Consider the following 17454-nt stretch of genomic DNA (forward strand, 5'->3'; position numbering starts at 1 on the left):
CTAGCTTTTGTTTAAGAACATCAACAGATTCAGTAGTACCTATTTCATTAGATAGTTTGTTCCAATTATTGACAATACATGTTAAGAACAATTGAGTACAGACTCTGTAGACTACTTGACAAGTTTCTGGTGATGACCTCTAGTTTTTGAATTGGTACCAACAGTAGGGAATAATGCTGGGAGGGTATTAGCCCTCAATAACTTAAAGGTTAAAATAGCATCCTATCTATTTCTCCTGTAAACAAGTGTAGGGAGATTCAGCTTTGATATTCTTACAGGGTAGGAAAGCTCTTGCATGCCAGGTATCACTTTAGTAGCATGTCTCTGCACATCTTCAAGAACTTTTATGTCTTTTTTAAAATATGGAGAGGCAAGAGACATTCCAAATTCAAGCTTAGGACGCACACATCCCTTATAAAAAAATGACTGATGACTTTAGGGGAACAAGAAGAAATAGTATGCTTAATCAGTCCCAAGGCCAAACTAGCCCCAGCAGCAGAGCTCTTAGCATGAGTGCTCAATTTTAATTCATTGTCAATAGTGATGCCAAGATCTTGTTCATTATGTACAGAGGAGAGTGGGTGGCATAAGAAAAAATATGAACAACAGGGATTCAGTTTGTCAAAGTGAATGATATGGCACTTGGCAACATTGCATTCAAGAAACCAGGCCTCAGTCTATTGACCCGACAGTTGAAGATTATTTTGTAGCAGAGCATGATCTTTACAGGACAAAGCTGGTCCAAGAAGCTTTGGGTCATCTACATAAAGATTTGATTTACTGCTGATAATGGAAGGAACATCATTGATGAAGATATTAAATAGTGTAGGACCCAAGACACTTCCCTGAGGAACTCAACTCAGAACACATGTTGAGGAAGAAAGAACACAATTACAAGAGCCATTAAATAACTGAACATATTGATTACCCAAATAAAGAAAATCAAGGATCCAGAGGAGGGATTTCTCTTCAAACTTTACTGCAAGTAATTTAGTTGCAAGTCGAATGTGAAACATTTTGTCACAAGCTTTAGAAAAGTCAAGCAGAATCATGTCAGCAGGTACCCCAATATCAAGCAACTTGGTGATGTGATCATATGATTTGAGGAGATTGGTGTCAACAGATCTTCCAGAACAAAAACCATGTTGTGAACTGTGTAAGACATTATTTGTTCAAGATGTTTAACAACTGCAGAATTGATTATTCTTTCAAGAACCTTAACAACTGCTGAAGTCATGCTGATGAGTTGATAATTTTCAGCAAGGTCCTTTCTACCTTTTTTAAAAATAGGAATGACATGTGCAGTTCTCCAGTCCTGAGCTAGTCTAGAAAGATTTAATGATAAATGGAACAGCAGGGAAAGAGGTTGACACAAAACTACAACATTCATGTAGGATATGTAGGTGAATGCCATGTGGACCAGCAGGTTTATTCAGTTTGAGGGATGTGAGTTCCTTTAGAACCAAAGTATCTGTAATCAGAATTGGCTCCATATCATGTGATACATCATATAAAGGAGGTATAGGATATACAATGCTGGAGCTGGAAAAAAAAAACAAAGAGAAATATTGGTTGAAAATTTCAACTTTCAGCTCAGGATCAGCAACCGATTTACTATTATACAGGTTGTATGGGATTGTGTATCTGTTGCTACATCTTTCAGTGGCATCACGCCAGAAATATTTAGGGTTATCCTTAACTTCATTAACTAGTTTTTCATCAAACCTTCTCTTCAACTCCTTTATTTGGTTTGTTTTTGATTACGAAAGGATTTGAAGACTGGATAATTTTCTGTGGTCTTATTTTTTCTATAGCAAGTCCAGGCTCTGTGTTTTCAATTGATTAGCTTGCTGACTTTAGTAGTTAAAAAAGGTAAACTTTTTGCCTGTTTTACCTGAAAAAGCCTGGTGCATGACTTTTCTACATTTAAAATTTCCGTTTTTACATTTGACCAACTCTCCTCAGTATCATCAGTAATAAGCGTTTTCCAGTTGACTTTGGCAAGTTTATCTGAGACTATTTTGTAATTTATACATTTTTGTTGCTTAGAGGAAGGTTGTTTGGTAGGCAGACATAGCTCTGGAATAATTACTATATGGTTGCTATTACCAACAGGTGTGGTTATTACATTCTTAATAAGAAGGTCAGGGTTACTGAGTATAAACAGATCAAGAATGTTGGAAACTTGACCTTCCCTGTAATGAGTTGGTTGTAAGATTGTTTGACAGAGGCAATCATCAGAAAGGGCAGACAAAAAAGGAGAATCTCTATTGCAAAAAATTCAAAAGTCAAACAATCCAACATCTAGGTGGTAAAATAGATTTTATAGTGATATGACTATTGAAGGGATGTTTAGCTGTCTCACAGCTCTCATCCTATATCAGATTGTATTAGCTTACTGATAAAGAGACTATGCAGAAATTAATTGTGTCTTTTTTATGATCTTTTAAGTATAATAATAATTTCAATCAGAAATCAATTGAAAAACTATTAAATGAACCAGAAGCTAGAGTAATGGTATAAGCTTAGAATTGGGGCTGATGAAAAGGAAATATGTGAAGAAAACAATTCTGTGTTAGTGAAGAAACACCCAAAGAAGAAAATTGTAGGTAACAAATTTTGAAACCCTTTCCACTATTGTCCAATTTACCCCCCCCCCTAATGGGCAAGTATATAGCCCAAATTATATATTTCCCATGCATTTTGCCATGTATCATTCTTGTTCAACCTGTGTACCCATAAATTGAGTCAATGTTAACAAAAAAAGAAATAGGAAATATATATATTTTAAACTATATATTTGCATATTAGTGGCATTGGGAATAAATTGGAATCTCAGTCAAAATGTATTAACTACCATTATTCTGCATATTATGAAGGAAGAATTGTTTTCTTAACATATTTCCTTCTCAATAGCGCCAATTCTTGGCTTGTACCAAAGGGACACCTTATTCCTGACTTTTTGAAGCTTACTTAATCTAGAAAGTACTTTAAAGTATTTATAATACTTAGGCCACTAATAAAAAATCTAAATGTAGACTATTTCATTTACCCTCCTCTAAATGTGCAAATAAATAACCCAAGTTGGTATCAGTTAGTTACTAGGCATTAATGCTACACTCCCATTCTCCAGAAAGAAACTATAAATTCTGAAGTCTTCTAAACTTTATAAAATAGCCTAGGGTATGATACTCAGTAGTTGAACAGCTAATCACCACTTCAACAGTGAAATCATGGTAAAATTTCTATCAACCCCCTAGAAAGGATTGTTTAACCATTAGATTGTTTAGTCATTGGATCAAAATCTTATAATAAGTAGCCTATGTGATTAACTTGAATATGCTAACTATAAACAACAGCTACAATTTCAAATATACTGATAGACAATAGTGGATCCAAGCTTGAGTCAATCTTCAAAAATGCTGCTAAATTTTGGACACAGAATCTTAATGTTAGAACAAAGTATGCAGATTACTGACTTGGTAAAAGACAGACAGTCTGAATCTTGAACAGATGTAATCTAAAACAATTGTTAGTGAAGCAGAATAGTTGTGTCTAAAAAGGCTAGGCTGTAGGGTAACTTGTATCTAAATTTAAATCCTGAAAACTAGGAGTCTTCAGTAAATTTGGAGATTTTTCCATTATTGAGCTATGAATTACATGCTACTTGGTGCCTTTTTTGTGCTCTTTCCAAATATAAAAGTTGTTTTACTCAGAGATTTAATTTTGAGCCCTTTATGGACCCTTAGAGATGATGCATTTTTCTCTTGTTTTTGGCTATAGAAAAGGGTTAAAACAACAGTTCTTACTTCATAATATACAGAACAATTGTAGTTAATACATTCTAACCACAGATCCACTATACTTTACCCCCAATACCCCCTAATGTGCAAATGTATAGCCCAAATTAAATATTTCCCATGTTTTTCTGGCTTTGATTTCTTCACAGTTGATTCAGTTTATGGGAAATGGGTTTAAACAAGAATGATGCTAATGGCTCAAAGTAAACATGGCAATTTTTAGAAGATTTATAAATTTTGTATTCAATTGGATCATGTTAAATTCATGCAAGTGGATTATATAACCTTAACAAAATTGAGTTATTGTCAAATAATAAGTTCTTAACAAATATGTTAATCCTTTTCTATAGCAAAAAGTAATAGAAACAAAAGTGTCACCTTTAAGGGTCCATAAAGGGCTTAGGATTAAATCTCTGAGTAAAATAACTTTTATGTTTGGAAAGAACATAAAAAAGGCTTAAAGGGGTATGTTCACCTAATTCATTGCTCAGAAACGGAAATTTACCATTTCTCCAAATTTACCAAGTTTTCCAAGATCAGTCAGCCAGACCCAACTAGCCTAGTCCTGACTATCTAAACCTATATTTATGTATAATGTCCAATATTAGGAGCCTGTTGTCTATGTTTAGGAAAATACTTTTTAATCAGGATATCTGTCCAAAATTAGGCACTGGCCAATTGCTGCAGGTCTTACTGATCTAGTAGCTTCTTGGTGCTGATTTGGGCTGAATAGTCTGTGCCTTGTCTTAAGTAACTAAGTGAGTAAGTGGTATGTAAGTATTTTTTCCAGTTCCTTTCCTTTGGTTTGCCGTGTGGGTTTAATTAACTTTTACAGAAAGTTGTACCCAATATGAGACAGTTTACTTTATGCACTAGGTTTAAAAGATTTGGTCACACTAGATCCTTGATTTAAACAAGAATGGTAAGTTGGTTTTCATTGATTTTTGAATTAAAATCAAGGTGCCATTAAGCCATTGACCAATTAGAGACAAAGCCAAGATAGGTAGTCTGAGAGAGAGGCAATCTATGAGGACAGATAAGACAGGTAATCTATGAGGAATGATCATGAAAAGCCAAGTCTTAGTAGAAAAACGCACCATTTTCAAATTTCCTATGGAAAGCAAAGCTTGCTTACAGGACTGTCTAGTTGAAACTATTGAAAATATTAACTGAAAAATGAAACTACTTAAGGAATTGATCACAGTTCTTTGTCCTAATGCCCTTACCTCAACAAAATTATACCTCAGCTATGAATCTGCAATGTTTTCAGAAATATTCATTCATGAAGGTATGTTTCATGTAAAAAAGGAAAAAAAAGTCTGAAATACCTAGTTTATTTTGGAGACATGTGGGTGATAATATGAATTTGGGACTGGAAACCATTGTTGGAAATATTTTCCATTAGCAGCCTAGATTTACTTTCCATGTCTAGTAAATTCTCACAAATTCTCAATACTTTTAAAGGCAAGATTTAACTATTTTTTTTGTCAGAATGTAGAAAGGCTGCAGAAAGAACATAGAAAGGTCTCTCAATTACTCGGACTATCTGTCTTGGCTCTTTTTCCTACAACTAGCCATGTCTTGATGCCTTCTGCAAAATACTTGATTTTGAATTCTATTAATTTTGAATTGAAAATCAAGTATTTTGCAGTAGGCATCAAGACATGGCTGATTGTAGGGAAAAAGCCTTGACAGATAATCTGAGTAATTGAGATACAAAAAGGGTTTAAATGGCACGGGTAAATGGTGGGAGTAAGTATGACTCTCTTATTGGACAAGTACTTGTGTGTTAGTTTTTTGTCTCTCAATGTCTCTGTTATCAGAATGTTTAAAGTCTTAGAAGTAGGAAAAAGGTGTAGATCTGAGCATTTTTATTGAATTTGGCTTTAATTTCAGATTTAAGTCCATTCCTGAAACAATAATTTATCTAGCTAAAAAACTTACCAAGATAACAAAGGGCCCTCTGAACTACTGATGAACCTTTTTCTATTTGTAATGAATATAAGTAATGCATGCAAAAGTTTTTTTTTTAATAATTTTGTTAATTTAAAGGCTAACACAAAAAAGAAACAGGAAGGTTTGAAGGAACTGCATGCAGCACAAACATTTTTTTTATTTTGTTTATTTAATTTAAGGAAAAATTATTCCTTTTGGCTGAATCTTTAGGATTTTTTGGTTTTGGTATTTGATACAGCTTAAAACACTATAAATAGAAGGAACATTATTGGATATAGCCCAAAATATCACTTGCGTTTGACTGCTTGTGTGCTTGCTTTTGATATCCCTATTTTCTTGTTTATACCATATATTCAAAGGAATCCTGACTGACAAGTGAATAATTCTACATAATTTAGCAATTCCTAGGGTTTTAGCTTGATTGTGGGTCAAAATTGGATAAGGTCTCGACCTATTTGCATAGAAGCTAATCTTGATTGCCTTGAAACTAGAAAAGTAAATAAAAAGTTGCTTGAAATTACTTTGCTGGACCTTATTAGTCCATACCTTAAAATTCCACTACATTGTGTGGGGATACGCTTAATGTACAATTGCTCAAACAAGTACCCAAAATTATCATTAGGTAAGTTGGTTTTCGTCGACTTTTGAATTAAAATCAACTTGCCATCAAGCCATTGACCAATTGGAGACAAAGCCAAGATTAAACCCTTTTTGTCTCTCAATTACTCGGACTATCTGTCTTGGCTTTTTCCCTACAACTAGCCATGTCTTGATGCCTACTGCAAAATACTTGATTTTCAATTCAAAATTAATGAAATAGAAAATCAAGTATTTTGCAGAAGGCATCAAGACATGGCTAATTGTAGGGAAAAAGCCAAGACAGATAGTCCGAGTAATTGAGAGACAAAAAGGGTTTAAATGGCACGGGTTAATGGTGGGAGTAAGTATAACTCTCTTATTGGACAAGCACTTGTGTGTTACTTTGTTGTCTCTCAATGTCTCTGTTATCAGAATGTTTAAAGTCTTAGAAGGAGGAAGAAGTTGTAGATCTGAGCATTTATATTGAATTTGGCATTAATTTCAGATTTAAGTCCATTCCTGAAACAATAATTTACCTAGCTAAAAAAACTTACCAAGATAACAAAAGGCCCTCTGAACTACAGATGAACCTTTTTCTATTTGTAATGAATATAAGTGATGCATGCAAAAGTTTTTTTTAAATAATTTTTTAATTAGAGGCTAACACAAAAAAAGAAACAGGAAGGTTTGTAATGAACTGCATGCAGCACAAACATTTTTTATTTTGTTTATTTAATTTAAAGAAAAATTATTCCTTTTGACTGAATCTTCAGGATTTTTTGGTTTTGGTATTTGATACAGCTTGAAACACTATAAATAGAAGGAACATTATTGAATATAGCCCAAAATATCACATGCGTTTGACTGCTTGTGTGCTTGCTTTTGATATCCATATTTTCTTGGTTAAACCATATATTCAAAGGAATCCTGACTGACAAGTGAATAATTTTACATAATTTAGCAGTTCCTAGGGATTTAAAACACCAATATCTGAAGACTATACACTACGCCACTTTTAAGACTCGTCTTGCACAGTTATTTTTCAGTATAGCATAATAAAGGCCAAACTTTAGCGCAAGAAACATGAAACTTTAGGAACTTTTTTCAGATTCAGAATTTTTTTTTTTTTTTTTTATTGTTACAATTCAGCACTGTTTTTAGGGAGATATTGTCAGAGAACTGAAGGAATCTGGTGCATCAGACTCTGATGTGAAGAAGGCAGTTTCTGAATTGAAAGCAAGAAAGAAAATTCTTGAAGATAAAGAATTGGAGTTAGCACCAATAGGATTTGAGCTGCTTGACCGAAATCGATTGGAAGATCTTTTGAAGAGGAGGTTCTTTTATGACCAATCTTTTGAAATATATGGAGGTGAGATTACTCAGTTTCTAATAGAAAACATTGAAAAAAGAAATCATAGCTATAGACCATGTTCATTTTGTAGTAAGTTATGTCAAACTTGTTGTAAATGGTGGAATTAAATATTTAAAGAATTCTGCATTGTTACAGACATTTGTTTTGAAATAATAGAAACCACAAAGAAATCATTGAAAAAACTAATCTAATGAATAAAGTAGTACATTTTCATAATTAACTTTTTGAAGAAAGCAATGAGGACTCAAACTTATTTAAATCAGTGGAAAGGAATTGGATTGCTCCAATTTTTCTTCCATGTACATGTTCCACACCGGTGCGTATAGAAGGCTTCAGTCGTATTTCAAAAATTTATAGAAGAGTGAAACTAAAGTTTTTATTTGGGAGGAGGCTGGCTTTAAATAAAAAAAAATATATATGCAAAACTTGTTGTGTCAACTGAATAGTGTAAATTTGTTTTTCTAATTAATACAAATTATAATCAGTAGGTCTTTGAGCTAGAGCAGAGGCATATAACCATTGTAACAATAATGGAAATTTGGGAATTCAAAGGTCTTGAGCCTAAAAACCACACACGCTAGGTAAGCAGTTCAATTATGGACTTTTGAAATACATGTTCAAAATTTAGGATGTCTAGCCAACTAAGCTAATTAACGCCAACGCCCGGCAATATAGTCTAACTATATCTAAATGAAATGGGTCTTTTGTCTAAATTTGTTGCTCTATTGTAACCTGGAGCTCAAAGCTTGAAACCATCTTTGCTGAAAAAAAAAATTGTGTTTAACAGTTTTCCAAGGTATTGAAGACCAGCAAAGTTTATAACATAAAGGTAAAATTTAAAATAAAGAAAAATTCACTATATACCATCTTATTGACAAGTAATATATGATAATGAACTAGTGACAAGAACGGTTAGTGAACTAAATGAAGGAAACTACTCGTCTTAAAGGGATGGCTCTGTTCAATCTTTCCACTAGTTTGCAAAGACTGAGGATAACTTCACTCAGTGTGTTGTAAACCTCTGATCCAGCGTAGTAAAATTACTACGCTGCCACTCTTCAACTAATTTTGCTGTTTTCAGTAGTTTGACTTCGCCAATTTTAACATATTTCAAGCAAATGAACAGCAATCAAGTAATTACAGCATGGAGGTACTAAATTATGTTATTAATAATGGTATATATTGAGTTTTAAATTATCAAGAAAAATTGAAAAGGTGACTTTTACGGTTTCCCAGGATTAGCAACTTTAAAAAATGTACATTAAGTGATACAAAACAGAAAATGATCTGTAAGGTGCTAATGGAGATTCAGGAGGTGATATAGTGTATTCAAGAGACGAAGAATATAAAGGTGTTGAGTATCTGATGTAAAGCATACTGAAAGGAAAAATATAATGGGTGGATATTTATAGGAAAAGAAAGAGGAAGTGAATTTTCATGCCAACAGAAAGCAGCCGTTTGTGAATTTTTGTTTGTCGTTTGATAAAATGCACTGCGTACCATGTAGTCATTTTATCAAAGAATTTACGTTGGTCTATTCGTGAGATAGTGCTGTATCAAGACCAAGTGTGCTATTTCACAAAAGAAGAAAACCCAAAGTGCTGTGTGACGGGATAGGGGTGAGTGGCCTGATGCATGAATTTTGCGGGTGTAAATGTAATGCTGGAATTTGGAAACAGATGTTTTTATGTTTTTAGCGACCATGGAGTGGTTTGGGATTCTGAGGAAGATAAGATAATGTTAATTAAATGGAATGTAGTAATTCTAGGAGGTGAGACGAGAGAGCTAGTTCTTGTGTTAATAGTGATGAAATTGCATGTTTGGAAAAGAAGAATAAAAGGAGAGAAAGCATTGAGTTGAGAAGGTTTGGTTTTGGGTGTAGAAGACTGATAGTGCGTATAAGTGATGGTGAAAAATGGAGGGGGCAAGTGGATGTTCAGTGGATCGAGTTTAGCATATAATATTTGATTAATGTGAGTGTAGGAAGGTGTGAATCGTGTATGAGAGAGTGTAAATGAGTAAAACAGCCTTGCTTGTTTTTTTTTATGAACCTAAAAGAAATTTGTTGGTTGTTTTTTAAATAGCAGCAGAAGTAGGGTCTTTAGAGAAAATTTTAATGGTGAATTTAGAATGTCTTGTAATTATAACCTTTTTTATGTTTTTGATTTTTTTTTTGTATATATTATGTATATTGTTGGTGTAAAAGGAATCTACAATGATGAAACAGTTTTTTTTTTTTTTTTTTTTTTTTTTTTTTTTTTTTAACTAAGTTGATTAGGATTTTTTTTCGTGGTTATTATTTTATTATTCTCCTTTTTAATATTAAATTGGTTTCTCCTTTTTGTGTAAAAGACGTGACCGACCGCCATTGGGAAAAACTAAATAGTAGATAAGAAAGTTCACCGTAAGAAGGGTTTCCTGTGGTGGGAGACAAATTCCATTACAGGAATGATTTTTTAGTGAGTTTTCTTTGGAGTATATGGGGGTTTGAAAGGTTTCTGGTTCGGATACTATTTATTTAAAATAAGGGGTGTAGATGACGTCTGAGGTCTAAAAGTGTTTTGTTTTTTTAAGTTGTCATTACTGGAAGGAGTGGAGGCGGTATTAAAAAACTATTATTATTTTTTTAGAATAAGAAAATAAACTATGTTTTAATTATAAATTGCTGAGATGCAAATATGTGCATAGGAATTTATTTTTAAGGGTGGTACAGCTTAAAAAGAGCACCAGAAATAGATGAATAACACGAAAATAAGAAACCACAGGAATATTTTTTTTTGTGTAAAAAAATTAGTATTAGGGAGGGGGGGGGCGACTAAACAACAGCATGATTCCAATGCCCTTTTACTTTCTACTTCTATGTATGTTCTTGCTAAGATAAAAATAACTGAATATACAGTTTATGTAATGCAATCACTGAAATCTTTTAACTCATCAATCCCTCCTGTGTTGAAGATATTATAGCTTTGCTGATTACTGTTACTAACGAAAGCTATTTTTCATTTTAGGCATAGCAGGTCAGTTTGACTTCGGACCAATGGGTTGTGATATGGAGGATAACTTATTAGACGCATGGAGGAAATTCTTCATCCTTAAGGAAAAAATGCATAAAATAAAATGTGCTGTTGTAACACCTGAATCAGTTTTGAGGTAGAGTTTCCTACCAGAGCTAATTTATCACAGTTTTCTTCTTCGAGATTATTCCCAAGAGCTTAATAGATCGAGTCTCCTATAACCATATTGCCAAATCCTTGCAGCTTATCCTGCTTTCAAATCCAAAACCCTATAAATTGAATTTGGTTGAGAAAATAATAACCTTTACCAACTTGGATATAATCACGAACATATCAAACAAGTAATACAAATGTGGAAATAGTTGAAGTACACAGATTTTTCTATATGTTACCCCGTTGCTCTTTATCCCTCAATAAAAATATTATAATTAATGACCCATTTAGCTCATTTTTTGGAATTCAGATTTAAATATAATTGTAATATAATCTGAATATAAATCAAATTACTGTAATTACCTGTTATTTGTATTCAATGAAGCGTAGAATTATTCAATGGACGTGAAATTTCCAATCCGAATTGTGAAGCTTCAGAATAGCCCCACCTACACAAATATGAGGGTTTAATAAGATATAGTTACTTGCTTGTGTTTTCACTTTACTTCTCGCAGTTAACCTATTGTGCCTCGTTTACTTATACAAATTTAGAATTGAAGAGCACCACTAGATTGTAGGTATAGTTCATTTTAAGAAAGTTGGTTCCAACCTATAACCCTATTACATAAAATCTTCAGTGGCTCTCTATTCCTTTAAATACCTTTTACTCATTAATTCTAGTCCTTGAACCTAGTTAAAAGAAGTTTAATTTCTAAAAATAGTATTTTCACTATTTTATCTCAGACTTGGGGAAAACTATACAGATGTTGTAGCCCCCCGTCTCATTTATTTGAAAATTCTGACTGCATCTGGCGTTTGAGTTCAGATTCATTTATCGGGATAGTTCTTGGTTACTCATTTCTAGTTACTCATTTCTTAATGTACAATAAAACTTCAACATAAAAGACCAGTTATACAGAGAAGGAAATAAACAGCCTAGAAAATAAACAGCATAGTAAACTAGGCTAGTGGGAGTTGAAGCATTAGTGCTTCAACTGTAACCAAATTTTTTTTAAAGAAAATTCGGCTCTCTGGAATCTCCCCGAAAATTGATAGTCACGGAAATTAACAATTTGTATTTTACGTCAAAGTTCTCTGAAAATTTCAAAGATCCTAATTTTCTTATGAAAATGTTCAGGAATAGTTAAAGCCTTGTCTGAGTAGATCGATTAGTAATTTTGTAATTTTCGGCAGTGAGGCATAGTTACGAAAGTTTGATTTTACAAAAAGGAAAAATAAAGTAAACGTTATTTATAAACTGAATTCGAGTGGTCGGAGATGGCGTGATTACTCTGCGCCGAATATTTCAAACAGCCAGTGACACTCGCATTAACGTGTACAACCTTAAAATGACAGTCTTAACAAGAGAAACGGTATTTCTTGAGCTCCATCTAGGTTTCAATCTAGCACGGCTTTGTTATACAATTAGCCATGTCTTGATGCCTACTGCAAAATACTTGATTTTAATTCAAAATCAACGGACTCGGTCGAGACCTTTGGCCTCGACCTAGTGAAATCGATCCTGTATTCAGTATATCTGATTGCAATCGACTGCAGTTCATTTGTGCCACTGAAAGCCGATGAAAACCAATATATTTCAAAGAGAATGGGTCTCATTGGTTATCAGTGACGCAAATTAATTACAGTCGATGCATAAAGCTGTACTGGACCCGGACAAGTCTGTTCTGGCCATATTGAGGAACTTAAGTTCGAGTTACGTAAAAAACTAGAAATATCTTTGGTGCTTCATACAATGCTTTTAAGACATAACTTACCGTTCTTTTCTTGTCATTTTTAATTTGCTGCTCTAAGTTTGCCCCCAAGCTTGTAAACTTTCACAGGTCAGGCTGATTATCACATTTGTAATAAATTGAACTTTCAAACCTTTACACGATTATAAACTAGTATTTAGAAATATAGCGTTGCGTATCCGACGAACATATGTTTTAGATATAAATAAGGAGAAGTTTGCTAGTATGTGCTGCTTTTTAGGGCTTCTGGACATGTTGACAGATTTACTGACTTGATGGTCAAAGACGTTAAAACCGGTGAGTGTTTTAGACTGGATCACCTGATCAAAGAAGAGTTAGAAAAAGTCAAAGTGGACAAAAGTGTGACGGCTCAAGTTAAAGCAGAATGTGAAAATATTCTTACCAGAGTATGTCTTGTTTTTTACACTTTTAAAGAGAATTGGGGATTATCTACAGAAATATTTGTATATCTCGGTATATCCCAAATTAGGTCGAGCGGGGGGGGCCTTAACCCAGGATATACGCTGGGGGGGGGGGACTTTCTTCCAGTTGTGCTATTTTTGTTCAAACGTCTTGAATACAAACAAATCACAGCAATTGTACAAATGCACATTTAAGGCATTAATTTTCAGGCTTTTTTTTTTCAAAACGAATAATAAACTAATATAATTAGAAAAACACCAGTTTTTCTGTGGGTATGAACATATTTTTTCCTATACAAGAGCACCCTGTGTGCCCTGTGATACGCTCCGTGTGTATGCACATTACTGGTGAAGGGGATTATCTATAAGACTCATCAATATGAATTAATCCATCAAGCGCAAAAATGACACGTCAAACGCATTATTTATATTGACATGATTTGTTCTTAAATATTAAGAATTATTGACAATTACGCATTATTTATGATAATGTATTAGTCACCTACGATGTAGTGCAAAAACGGCGTATTATAATATCTTGGCGTTGGGAGGTTAGATAGAGGGGTAGGGCATAAAGGGTGACGGAACTTTTTTTTATGTAAAACATAATTTCGGATGATGCCAAACCTTACTAGATTCATTCTGATCTCTAGAACTTTTTTTCCTTGCCATTGCTTTGGTTGTTTAAAAAGAAATGAAGAAAAAGAAACTGGAAGATTACTTAGACAATTAAAAAAAAGTAGAATGTTTTATTAAGGATCCTCATAAGGGCTTTCTCTGCTCCAGAACTCAAATATCATTAATGGTAATCATTTATTCGCTATTTGTATCGTTCCAAGGCAGCAGATCAGTTCAAAATTATAAGCGATTTGAATTATTATAAGTGTATAATCGACTACAATGGTAGCCCCTTTTTGCATTAAAAACATTATAGGGGCTAAATGTATTGTTCTCTGCCAGTTTGGACTGAGGGCAATAAATAATTGTAGACTGTTTTGGTAATTGACTTCTGAAACACGCACTCAGGGTAACTAAAATCTAACAAACTGAACCAAAACATTGAAGCCAATAAGAAAATCGAAAGCAAACCATGGAAATCCAGCATAAAAACATATCCAAACTAATTCAAAGAAATTCCTCGTATCTGCAGCACTTTATGATGATCATTGACATGCTAAATACTGCTGATAAAATTGGGTTCACGTTGCCAACTAACATGAAAAGCAAGTGCCCCCTATTAGTCGTTAGCGTCTCTGGACGCATAATTAAGTAATAATTTATATTCAAGTCGGGGTTTTAATCAGTAGTATTGCTGATTCAGTAGTTAATATGGTTAATATTCAGCAGTGTTTTCACACAAAAATAATTTTGCATGAAGAGATTAGCATGAAATAGTAGCCATCATTAAGGGTTAAGGATTCCTATGCTCGAGGTTAGTGGGGAAATTTTATTTGTTTGGTCTTACGTTGAATTGTTCTTATTTGTGAATATAAAAGAGTTGTGATTTACTGTCTACTTTTTTTAAAAACAGACTATTGCAAATGAAATTGAGTAAACTTTAATTGTACTTTGTAACAACCCTGAAGCTTATCGGAAGTGGCCAATGGAAAAACGTTTGTCAATTTTTGGTACCAAGTTATTTTAACTTGTAGTTTTGTGCTTTTGAATTTATGATAGATCTGTTAATTTTGAATGCTTCACAAAAGCCTGCCGTCTACATTAACTAATTTTCTTTTGATGACAATCTAACCACAGATTCAAAAGGCACATTAAAAAACTTACTAAAAATAACCGAAAAATGAAAACAAATATTTGTAATGTTTTTTACATTCAAGGGAAAAATTAGATTTATTTTTAGAAAAAATAAAGAGTCCCTGCAAAATCTTGCTTTTTGTCTTTAGCAAATCTTTTTTCCAAGGATAGGAATTTGGACTCTAATATTACTCCCTAGAATCATTTTTCAAGCTACAATTTAAAGTACCAATTTCCTATTACTTATTATTATTATCGTAAGCAAACCTCAAAAAGCAATTTTCTTCTGGGCGCTGTTAAAAACTGCTAAATCTTCCACTAAGCCATATTTAGTAAGAAAGAAAACTGGAAAGTAAACACAAATAACTAAACGTGTATAAATAGTCATAAATATGTTGGTTTATATAATTAATAAGTGCCAGTAAATTCTAGCTGTCATGGCCTGAAGCAATCGCTTTATATTATTACTTGAATTGCCTGTTTTTACAATCTGATTCAGTTGGTATCTGATAACCAACCAAAAGGATAATTTTTGTTTCTTTTTATGGCTAAGGCAAGTGAATATTGCACACAGTTTAAAGAGATAGCTTGCATTTTATATCTTTAATTAAAAGGTGAAGGATTTTTGAACGTAATTTGGCAAGTACGTCTTGTTTTGCCTAATGGCGAGGGATCAGGTTGAAGATTCTTGGACTTTTTTCCTGCGGGGGGGGGACACATAATCTTGTGTTGTTTGAAGGAGTAAAATATTTTTTCTCTGGACCTAACGATGGTTTTCTCGTTGTCTGGACCGAGTATAATCTACGCCTCTTATACTTATCGTCTGACGCCTTGTCCTTCCATAAAATACATAAAAAAAAAGCAATTTCGAAAACTAATTCTTTTACATAAAAGCAAAGCTGTGACACTTTTTTAAAAGAAACAGAAAAGAGTCTGGAGGACGCATTCTGAAAGTCCTCTGACGATCTTGTATCGCCATCCGTATTATTTCTTTAATTCTAAGTATATTTTGCATTAGTAAATCTGATTGCTTGCAATAAAAGAAGAGCTCTGATTATTAATAGAATATTTTACTTTTGAGAGTGTGAGATGTCTGTTATAAATAAATAAAAGGTTAATGACGTTGTCTGAATAACCATCCACAACGCTTAAACTATTTTCGACGTAACACCTTTAATTAGATGTTGTTTTCTTAGACCACATGCCTTTTGTATGACGAACAAATAAAATTTCAAACGGGGATAAATCCATTTATTTACACAGTGAAATAAAGGCACAAAAGTCCAGATATTTTGATCACGTATCTAGCGACCGTGTTCAGTAGAAATACTAAAATAATGAAAGAGAAATCAGCTTATTTATACACAACAAAATAAATAACTTTTTGGGTCTTTCACAAAATAATGAACTTCCGGAATATTAACTAGATTATTTTCAGAGAGAGTTCATTGACAAAGTTCATTCAAAGTCTTGATGTAAATTTCCTTCTTTAACTTTGCCCAAATGTAAAACAAATTTTATATGAAGGTGGTAAACCCGTGTCTTCTAATTGCAAACCAAATGTTGAGTTTATAGTTGGTCTCATTTCCCCATGTGTACGATCTATTTTCGACGTAACACCTTTAATTAGATGTTGTTTTCTTTGACCACACTGCCATTCTATGACTATAGTATAATACTATAGCATGCACAAGTCTAAACTCATCAGCTTACTCAAATTAGGTGATCAAATGTATCGATAGGAACCAATCATTTTATTTGGACTGTATATAATGAATGGGATGATGTCAACATTTTCCAAATTTTGATATGATTCCATTCTCAAGAATACTTTTATTTTTCGGTATTTATAACAACCGCGAGGCTTCTGGTAGTCAAATTACCTAATCAAGCCTATATTATCTATGGATTTTTCGCCCTTATATCGATTTCTTCTTTTTTTTATTTAGCTTGACGGAATGACCAAAGAGGAAATGACTGTTGTATTAAGGCAGTTTAACGTGATGTCCCGTAATGGAAATGATTTGACTGACCCAGTCGAATTTAATCTAATGTTTCAGACTTCTATTGGTCCAACGGGTCTGATTCGCGGGTAAGACTTTAATTCAGTCTTTCCATTGATCGTTTGAAAGAACTTATTAGAAATAAGATCTTGGAAATATTTCTTAGAAGCTTTATAGAAAAATCTTGGAAATAATGTAGCCTCTTAGTGACTACATTAATGGGATCTTTAAAATGGACTAGAAACACTAGGTTCCTTAAATTGTCTCAAGTTTAACTTCGGAGGTTGAAAATATAACTATTTTATTCTATTTTTATATCAGGATTATCACAAGACTCGATACAAATCTTAAAGTGCAAAAACCCTTCCACAAAAAAGTGGGTGAAACCGTTCAAAAAATTGGTTTATGGTAAGTTTAAGGCTAAAGATGGAAAACAAATTGTTTGACGGCTCTAATTTGGATGCTCTCAATATAGTGGGACAAAAGAAAGGATTGGCATGTCTTTCGATTCCGCTAAAAGAACTTTATTATAAAACTGGAACCCACGGGTGAAACCGTCTGTTTATTAAATTAGTCTTTTGGCTATTTATTTCCCGACAATAAACCCTGAATATGTGACAACAATATATTATAAAGCTAATGTCTTGTAAGT

General features: G+C 33.2%; 1 protein-coding gene across 1 annotated transcript in view; it reads left to right on the forward strand.

Annotated features, from left to right (window-relative positions):
• The window catches only part of LOC148953193 (glycine--tRNA ligase-like), a 60526-nt gene that overhangs the window by 4560 nt on the left and 38512 nt on the right, over positions 1-17454 (forward strand). Inside the window, 4 exon segments of the mRNA XM_089088350.1 lie at positions 7497-7704; positions 10716-10857; positions 12867-13032; positions 16749-16891. Coding sequence (XP_088944476.1) covers positions 7497-7704; positions 10716-10857; positions 12867-13032; positions 16749-16891 — 659 coding nt within the window.

This window comes from Artemia sp. Qi Xiang Cuo, chromosome 4 (genome assembly GCF_049724085.1).
Source record: "Artemia sp. Qi Xiang Cuo chromosome 4, ASM4972408v1, whole genome shotgun sequence".
In the NCBI taxonomy this organism is placed as follows: domain Eukaryota; kingdom Metazoa; phylum Arthropoda; class Branchiopoda; order Anostraca; family Artemiidae; genus Artemia; species Artemia sp. Qi Xiang Cuo.